The sequence below is a fragment of the Micromys minutus genome (genome assembly GCF_963924665.1).
Source record: "Micromys minutus genome assembly, chromosome: 3".
NCBI classification, from domain to species: Eukaryota; Metazoa; Chordata; class Mammalia; order Rodentia; family Muridae; genus Micromys; species Micromys minutus.
In genome coordinates, this window is record NC_137972.1 from 13411141 (window position 1) to 13421291 (window position 10151).

The 10151-nt window shown below is 46.7% G+C and overlaps 1 protein-coding gene across 1 annotated transcript; it reads left to right on the forward strand.

The window, feature by feature from the left end:
- Positions 1–331: 331 nt before the first annotated feature.
- On the forward strand, positions 332–1570 carry GPR19 (G protein-coupled receptor 19; the record flags this gene model as incomplete). The annotated part of the gene is made up of 1 exon (XM_080914050.1): positions 332–1570. The coding sequence occupies exon 1, from the start codon at positions 341–343 to the stop codon at positions 1568–1570; it is 1230 nt and encodes a 409-aa protein (XP_080770176.1). The 5' UTR covers positions 332–340.
- Positions 1571–10151: the final 8581 nt, after the last annotated feature.

Below are 10151 nucleotides of genomic sequence, written 5' to 3' on the forward strand. Positions count from 1 at the left end.
AAAATCATCCATACACATATGTGTGTAGGTGTATAATGTGTATAGGTGTGAAAGAGACGTGAAGTAGAAGCAAGATTTTCTGGGAGAAGACCGACTAGCAGGGGAGGGGAGGAAGGGGTGCTCTGGGGGTGAGTGCGGTAAGCACACGACTCCGTGAATGAGGACTCGAAACCCAGCCCCGTACCTAGTGCTGTGTATTCACTGCATGTCATAGCGACTGTTCTAACAAGGGTTGTCCTGTTAGCCAGCAGCTTACACTCACACCACCTTAACAGGAGGCCTCGTTCTTGTCTTACCTAGAACTGAGAGGGAAAGAGTGACTGTGGTTTTTGCTCACAGAATGGATAACGACCAGCCACCCGTGGTTACTGCTACCCTGCTGGTGCCCCTTCAGAACCGCAGCTGCGTGGAAGCGGCTGAGGCCCTGCTGCCCCACGGCCCGATGGGACTGCGTGAGGAACACAGCTGGACAAACAACGGGACCGACCTTCAGTACGAGCTGAACCCTGGAGAGGTGGCCACAGCCAGCGTCTTCTTTGGCGCTTTGTGGTTGTTCTCTATCTTCGGCAATTCCCTGGTGTGCCTGGTCATCCACAGGAGCCGGAGGACTCAGTCCACCACCAACTACTTTGTGGTGTCCATGGCATGTGCCGACCTTCTCATCAGCGTGGCCAGCACGCCGTTTGTCCTGCTGCAGTTCGCGACCGGGAGGTGGACCCTCGGCAGCGCCATGTGCAAGGTGGTGCGTTACTTACAGTATCTTACTCCGGGTGTGCAGGTCTATGTGCTCCTCTCCATCTGCATAGACCGGTTCTACACCATCGTCTACCCCCTGAGCTTCAAGGTCTCCAGAGAAAAGGCCAAGAAAATGATTGCAGCCTCCTGGATCCTCGATGCGGCCTTTGTGACACCCGTGTTCTTTTTCTACGGCTCTAACTGGGATAGTCACTGTAACTACTTCCTCCCTCCGTCCTGGGAGGGAACTGCCTACACTGTTGTCCACTTCTTGGTGGGCTTTGTGATCCCCTCTGTCCTCATAATCCTGTTCTACCAAAAGGTCATAAAGTATATCTGGAGAATAGGCACCGACGGGCGGACCCTGAGGAGGACGATGAACATTGTCCCCAGGACAAAGGTGAAAACGGTCAAGATGTTTCTCCTCCTGAACCTGGTGTTCCTGTTCTCCTGGCTGCCTTTCCATGTGGCTCAGCTCTGGCATCCCCACGAGCAAGACTACAAGAAGAGCTCCCTTGTCTTCACGGCAGTCACGTGGGTATCTTTCAGCTCTTCAGCCTCAAAACCCACTCTGTACTCGATTTACAATGCCAATTTTCGGAGAGGGATGAAAGAAACTTTCTGCATGTCCTCCATGAAATGTTACCGCAGCAATGCCTACACCATCACGACCAGTTCAAGAATGGCCAAAAGAAACTATGTGGGCATTTCGGAAATCCCTCCCGTGAGCAGGACGATAACCAAAGACTCCATTTATGACTCATTTGACCGCGAGGCCAGGGAGAAGAAGCTCGCCTGGCCCATCAACTCCAACCCACCAAACACTTTTGTCTAGTTTCTAAGAATTCTTTCACTGTTATGTGCCAGAGATTAAAAAAAAAAAAAAAAAGCTTTAATTATAAACATAATTGATTTACTTAGTTTTCACTAAACTTCCGTTTTATAACCTGTATTCACTATTGATACTGATATTGTCCCTGTGGATTTTGTTCTGGTTGCTTTTTCATGGTTGGCTGTGCTCCCTCTATCAGAGCCCATACAACTTTCTTTCCTGGGCTGGAGCAATGGCTCCTTGGTTACAGTTGACCTCCCAAGGACCCCGGTGCCCAGGGCAGCTCACCGACATCTGTATTTAGGGGATCTGATGACCTTTTCTGGCGTCTTGGAGCACTACACACTTGTGGTGCACAGGCATTCACACAAGCAAAACACTCATACACATAACACTTATAAAGAATTTAAATATTTTTTTTTTTGCTCGTTTCAAAGGTTTTTTTTTGAGCAGGTAAGTTGGCCTAAGAACTTGAGTTCATTCCCTGTAACCCACATGGTGGAAGGGGAGAACCACCTCTTGCATGTTGTCTCTGATCTCCACACAGATGTTGTGGTATACATGCATGTGAGTATACACACACACACAATGTAAAAGAAAAAGACACTTTGCTATTTTTGTTTTATCACTGGGTTAGTATACACAGTCTTCTATTTTTGGTTCTGTCTTGCTATATTTTGTTTTTATTTATTTTTTCCCTACTGAATTTTTCTTTTTTTATTTCTGGTTTTTTTGTTTGTTTGTTTTGTTTTGTTTTTGAGACAGGGTTTTTCTGTGTATCCACAGAGTTTCTGTGTAACTCACTCTATAGATAAGGCTGTTCTTGAACTTACAGAAATCCACCTGCCTCTGCCTCTGAGGTTAAAGGTGTGAGCCACCACTGCCTGGCAGCCTACTGAGCTTTTCTAACAGGCCTACGGATCCACTGAAATCCCATAGCAGTGCGTTTCAAGAACCTACTTTTTCTAGCTAAGCAACACTACATTTGCATATTACTTTCTGGAAAGGGGCGGAGGGTGGCACTGGCTAGACCATATAGCAGAGCCCAGTAGAACTGGCTGGGAAGCCGACCATGATAAGTTTAATCATCCTTTGGGAGACGTCATTTACATTCCTTGCCTTTTGTTTTCATCCTAATCCAATCAGCTGATGAAGCCTTAAACATTCTTTTATTTAAATTCATGTTACTTAGTGGTGGTGGTGGTAGGGTGGACTTGTAGAGGTCAGAGGTCAGAGGTGGTGGTAGTGTGGACTTGCAGAGGTCAGAGGTCAGAGGTGGTGGTAGGGTAGACTTGCAGAGGTCAGAGGTGGTGGGGTAGAAGTGCATAGGTCAGAGGACAGCTTGCAGGAGTCAGTTTTCACCTTCCACCATGGTAGGTTCCGGGGCTTGAACCTAGATCTTTAGACATGACTACAGGCACCTTCTCCCACTGAGCCTTCGTACTGGACTAAGCATTTCCCTCATAGCTGTGACCCATCCACAGTACCTAGGTCATATACCAGCTGGGTATACTTCTCTGAGTCATATACCCGCCAAGAGCAAGTGGCACCGCTAGTCTTGCCAAAGAGAGGAGCGACATTTTTCTGTCTGCAATCAGAGATCTTCAACTGTGACTCTACCGTGACCCATGAGGACACTAAGGGCTAGCTTTGACTACATTTTCTCCTGTAAATTCAGACATGAGGCCTTTTACTGAAATTATACTTTTTTACCTTACTTACACACATGAGTGTGTTGGGGTGTCCAGAGGCCAGAAAAGGGCATTGGATCCTGAGGTTGGAATTGAGGCTGTTGTGAGCTGCTGAACACAGGTGCTGGGAAGCAAACGCGGGTCCTCTACAAGCACAGTGTATATTCCTGACTGGTGATCCATCCTTTCAGCCCCATGACGTTCACCTCTCGTCAGACAACCCCTTCTCTCTCTCACCATCTGTGTGACTCAGGATTTGGGTCCTTGGTGTTGTTTGAAATCTACATGTCATTTAGAAATGGACAAGTACATTTAGAGAATGTTTTCCTTTACTGGGTTATGGTGACACACACTCCTACTCCCAGCCCTTGGGAGAGGGAGACAGAAGAATCAGGAGTTCAAGGTCACTGTTGGCCACAGAACCCGCTGGAGACAAGCTTGGGCTGAGACGTCTCCAAAGCAAAACCACCCAAAACAAAAGAAACTTATTGTAATGGAATAAGGACTGGTTTGCATTTTCATGGGCTAGTTAACAGGAGCTGCACATAAGAATTGCTGTTTAGCAGCCAACCTGTATTAACTTGTCCTTGACATATCTGTGGGTTTTGGTTCTTGTTTCTGATTGGGTTTATAGCCCAGGCTGGCTACATACTCCAGGTGATCTTGCTTCAGCCTCACCTGAGATGGGTTTATGGTCGTCTCTATTTTCCAGATGATGAGACTGGAACTTCTCAGTGTGACAGCTGGTATTCTGACTCAGGCCCTCCTACCACACTGTGGCTTGTTCCTCACCGTTTTCACTTGTCTCCTTAGAGAACATGAGCGGCCCCACCCAGACAGGCACGGTAGGCCTTGATGTGTTTATAAAAAGATAAAGGGGGGGGGAGATATGTTCTATGGAGGTGCAGTAAGGTGTGGGGGAAGGAAGTGCTTTGGCAGGACCCCAGGTTGAGGCATCCTCTCCCCTTTCAGGACCAGCCACACAAAGGTATAGTATAGAATAGAGTTCATCTAGGGCATGGGGAGGGGAGTTAAGAGGGAGTAGGGGCAGAGAGAGAGAGGGGAGTAGAGAAGTAGAGGCTGGCCATGAGCACATGGAGAAAGGGGAGAGAATGGGGAGAGAGAGGGGACAGGAAGGCAAGAGAGGAGGGGGCTAACAGCCCCCTTTATAGTGGTGTTGCCAGGTAACTGCGGAGCAGAGCTTAGGCAGAATGCTAACAGGCCTGATCACAACCTCAACAGAAGTGTACAGTCTAAAATAAGCTGCTGTTCTGATGACAGCAAGATGGGAGTTTAATGAGCTGGCTCACACCTTTCTCTTGGCCATAGATTGGCTCCTCGACCCCTGGTCCTAAAGCCCCTCCTGTCTCAAAACACCAGCAAATAACACAAGATTGTGCTTGGTATTGGTGACAGTATCAGTGCAGGCCAGGTGTAGGTGCACACACTTCAAATCCCAGCACTCAGGAGGCAGAAACAGGCTGATCTGTGTTTAAGCCGTTTTAATCTACATAGCAAGGTTCAGGCAGTCCAGGGCGACGTAGTCTGAGCCAGTTTCCAAGGCCAAGGAAAACCCCAGACAGAATAATTAGATCTTGCTCTACAAACAGCCACAGAAGCTGACAAGCCTGCACACCCTTATTATCAGCACTCTGGAGGCAGAGGCAGGAGGATTTGGAATTTCAAGGTTAGCCTGGTCTACACAGTAAGCAAGCTCCAGGCCAGCAGGGTCACATAGTGAGACCTTAGTCACCAACAAAGGACAACAAGAACAAAAGATACCTCTAGGCATGCCTTTAGGTTGAGAGGCTTTCGCTTCCTTCAAAGGACCAATACAAAAGGCTAATAAAACAAAACCGAGTTTTCCTTTCTCTCCTTTCTTCCTTCTCTTTACACACTTGGCAATTCTCTCAAATGAAATGGGTCAGACATTGTCTCACTTGGCCCTTGCATGTTAGGGTGCAGACTTTAGGGAAGACAGTTCTGGTTGCTTGGTTGAGTGATTGATTGATTTGGTTTTGGTTTGTTTCTGTTCTGCTTTCAAGACAGGGTTTCTCTCTGTAGTCCTGGCTGTTCTCCAGGACCAGGCTGACCTTGAACTCAAAGATCCACCTGCCTCTCTGTCCACCACCAGGCACTTGTTTATTTTAAAGATTGTGTGTGTTGTGTGTGTGTGTGTGTGTGTGTGTGTGCAGCCAATCTGTGTATTGTTGGTGTGTACAGATGTCTGGGGACCAGAAGAGGACATCAGACCCACTGGAGCTGGAGAAGCAGGTGGTTGTGAACTGCCAGGTGGGTGCTGGGAATTGAACCTAGGTCTTTTGGCAGAACAGCCAATGCTTTTAATTGTTGAACCATCTCTCCAGACCCCTGTTTAATTTAATGTTATTGTGTGTATGTATGGTGTGTGTGTGTGTGTGTGTGTGTGTGTTTGTGTGTGTGTATACACACATACTCATGCCGAGCTCACTCAGCAAGCACAGTGGCTAGCTTAGCTTGCTTCTGTTCCTGGGATAAACACCAGGACCAAAGGCCACTTGGGAAGGGAAGGGTTTATTTTGCCTTACATGTCCCTATCACAGTCTATCATGAAGGGAAGTCAAGGCAGGAGCCTGGAGTCAGAAACTGAAGCTGAGACCAGGGAATAATGCTACTCACTGGCTTGCCTCCGCTGAACTGCCTGCCTCTGTCTCCAGGGTGCTGGGATTAAAGCCATATGCCCCGCATCTTAAAATAAAAAGGTATAACCCAATGGCAAAGTGATGGTCTAACATGTAGGAATTAGGGTTAGTCCCCAACACACACACACACACACACACACACACACACACGCACGCACACACACAGATTTAAAAATCAGAAAGATGTAGGCAGGTTTGATGGTTTATGCTTTAGATCTTAGGAGGTTGAAGACTGTCCTAAGTTTGAGGTCAGCCTGGTCTATAATAGGTGACTTCCAGGCCAGCCTAGGTTACGAAGTGAGTCTATGTCTTATTAAAAAAAGTAAAATATTACTTTAGTGCTTAAGGACACTGTCTCTTCTTCCAAAGGACCCAGGTTCAATTCCCAGCACCCACATGGCAGCTCACAACTGTCTAATTCCAATTCCATGGGATCTGACACCCTCACACAGACATACATACAGGCAGAACACCAATGTACCTAAAATAAAGATAAATTAAATGTTAATTTAAATTACATACTTTTTTTTTTCCAGAGCAGAAGGAAGTCTTTTATTCTTTAGAAGATTGAAATCAGGCCAATAAGTAAAGTTAAGGGTGAGCTACCATTCCTGGCAAACCGGGTGGGTGAGATGGCTCAGCAGTTAAAGGTGCTTGCCACCAATTTGACTGAGTTCTGTCCCTGAACACAAAGAACCAGCTCCAGAAACTTGTCCTTACCAAACACCTGCTATATCATTCTTGACATACACTTCCAAAAATTTTTATTTAATATTTATTTTTAATTTGGTAACCAGTTATGTGTCTTTCCTGTTTACTGCGACACAGTTTACGTGTTGGAGAAAAACTCGTCCTCAGACCTTGCAAGGCTGCACAGCGCACCTTTGTTCTGTCATCAGGAAGGGAAGGCTGAAGAATTCCGGACGCAGTTCTGCAGGACGCCGCTTGGCGGCGCTGTGGCTAGCGGGCAGAGCCCTCTCGACTGTGCTAGTCGTCGGAATTTAGAGAACTCTCTTTGCAGCCACACAGCCAAGCCTGCGGAGCACCCAGACTCAGCTGTGGGTTAATCAATCAGTGTGTTCAAAACGCAGAGCTTCTAAACATCAGAGGAAATTCCCCAGCAAATAATACTTGTTACAGGCACGAAATTGCTACTTAAAATATTGTTTTAAACCATTTTACAAGTGTGATCATGCTCAAAAAGCCCCACCAAACCCACGGCATTTACCGTGCCTCTCCGTTTTTCTGTTCCTTTTCTTTCTTTTTAAGTCAGTGGTCTCATGTATCCTGGACTGGCTTTGAACTCCCTGATCCCCCTGCCTCTACGTCCCCAGTCCCGGGATTACAGGCATCTGACATTTTTCGTTGCTGACAGCAAACCCAAGAGTTTGTGCATGCTCCGTAAGCACTGTACAGACAGCTCCATCCTGCCCCTCTGCGGCTTTCAGAATTTGTTTCAGAGAATGTGCAGATGTCTTCATGATAACACACTCGAGTTTCCCCCGAGTGGGTGCACATGTGTAGGTTAAAGAGACAGTTAAACTTTGTGTGGAATGAATTCCTTTTAAGCCCATCTCATTGACCTCAGCCTCTCAGACCCTCTTTAATTTTTTGAGCTGCTACAGTCTGGGCAGTTCTGGACTTTTTCCAGATGTGGACATGCCAAGAAGTGCTATCTATTTTTTTTTTTCTCAGAAGCCTTACTTTTAAAAGGGTTTTTGGAGTCCAGTGAGATGACTCAATGTTTAAAGGTACTTGACACCAATCCTGGGACCTGAGTTTGATCTCCTAAACCCACAAGGTGGAAGGAGAAAACAGATTATCATAGTTTGAACTCTGATCTCTATGCATATTGTGGCGCGCACACACACACACACCTCTAAATAAATACCCAAGAGATAAAACACCTTTAAGGGAATGCCAAGATGCTGAGGTGGAGGGTGATTGGGAGAGGAAGCATCGTCATGGAAGCAAGTGGAGGGGGAGGGGGAGGGGGATGGAAGTGGGGGGGAAAGGGGATAACATTTGAAATTTAAACACAGAGAATATCCAATAAAAAAAATCAAAACAACAACAAAAACCCAGTGCTTTAAGCCAGGGATGCTATACACTTATAATTCCAGCACTTCAGAGGCTGAGACAAGGGCTGTTTGGGCTGCAGAGACAGACACAGGTTCATAGAAGTATCAAGTGTCTAAGCATGATATCTTAGTGGGCAGGTTTTCCCACGTTAAATAAAACCGTTTAGATCATGGTAATCCCCAATATAGGCACACTCGGAGGCCCGTCTCCCAGACAATCGTAGATTCTGTCAAATTGACCACAGTATCCACCATAGTGTCCCATGGAAGTCAAGGCCAGGAATTGCTACAGGAGTATGTGGAAAGACACAACCCAAACCAAACCAAGTCAAAACAAAGGTATTGCATCAGCGACTCTCCATCAGCTCTGAGTTATACAGTAGAGCTTGCAGAGTTTGGATTCACTTCAAACTTGAAGGACATGGGATTTTAGTTCTGCAGGGTGAGCAAATGCTTGTCTCGTGTCAGGCTGAGGAGGCAGATCTAGAGGTCTAGACATCATCTAGTCTGGAGATGCAACAGTCATTAGGGCCTCCAGATGTTTGCTCACCAAAGCTTAGATGCAGAAGACTAACACTCCTTTAGGGAAAAGTTTCACTGACATTGCAGTAAGGTGGATATTGTTCTTTTATGTAGTCATGGCAACCTGGCTATGGTTCCTATCTCTAAACCCAGCACTGGGGAGGTGGCCACAGGAACCTGAAAGCCGGAAACCAAAGAAGGTGCAGAGGATTGAGGGCCTGGTGACAACCTTCCCTACTTCATGTTTCAAGTCTGCCTGGCTGCCCACCCTGTTTAACGAGTTCCTGTCTAGGAACTCATTTGTTGGGTTCACCCTCTCTCCCGCCTTTTGAGAAGACTATCACACAGTCCCTTGAACCCTGCTCAGGGTGACTTTGAACTTTTGATCCTCCACCTCCTGAGTGCTGGGAATGTAACTCACAGCCGGTTTCTGTGGTGTTGGTGATTGTGTGAGCTCCTTTCATGATGTCCCATTCCAGGAGGAGGCTCCAGAGGTCTCAAAGCTTTGTGTTTCTTTTTCCCCCATGCTAGGCAGAGTTTCGGTTTCTCTGGTTGAAAAAGTGCATGTTCTTATGGGTTTTTCCCTTTCGGCCTGGACTAAACAAAGAGAGTTACTCTACCAAGGTCAAGGGCATTCCTAGCTTGTGTCCTCTGCAGAAGAGCCCTGCCTTCTAGTGGAGGAGTGATGTTTGGTGTGTCTTTCTGATGCTCTTTTCCTGCGTAGCTGTTGGGCTTGTCTGCTCCAGTTTGAATAGTGGTTTTCTGTCAGTATTTTTGTTATGTTTTCATTATTTTAAGACAAGATCTCTCCCTACAGTTCTGTCTGCCCCAAAACTGTTTGTATTTTTTTAATTAATTTATTTAATGTATGTGAGTGCACTGTAGCGGTCCTCAGACACACCAGAAAAGAACATCAGATCCCATTACAGATGGTTGTGAGCTACCATGCAGTTGCTGGGAATTGAACTCAGGACCTCTGGAAGAATAGTCAGTGTTCTTAACCGCTGAGCCATCTTCAGCCACGTGTATTTTGTTTTTTGAGTTGGCATCTCCTATAGCCCTGGTTGGCCCCAAATTTGTGATGTTGCTGAGAATGAACCTTCTGCCTTCAGCTAAAAGGGGCCGGACAAGTTTAATGAGGGTCATTTCCTGTTGCCACAGACCTTGTATTCTCTCTGGTAGCCCCAGCAGGGGTGCTCTGAGTATGGACTTGGGTGGTCTGTGCTCTATTTGACTTTGGCCTTCAGACTCACTTCAGAGTCAGTGGTCCCAGGGTCTTAAAAGTGCTTGCCAGGGAGGGGTTGCTGAGGGAAACAAGACTGGACTGGGTTTTTCCCATTCAGATCTTTATCCAACAGAATGGTATGTCTGGCAGAGCTCGCCTCCTAACTCCAACCCACCCCAGCCCAGCCCTGCAGTGTTTGGGACCCTGCAACAAGCACAGAAGTGGACTGAGTTTGTGGTGACTCAGGATTAAGAATAATTCAGCTGAAATCTGAGTTCCAGGCCAGCCAGGGCTGCATGGTGAGACGCTGTTTAAATATAGAAAAGAAAAAGAAACACAGCTGATCTGCCTTGTGGTTCTTAGAGTGGGATGGGGCTGCAACAG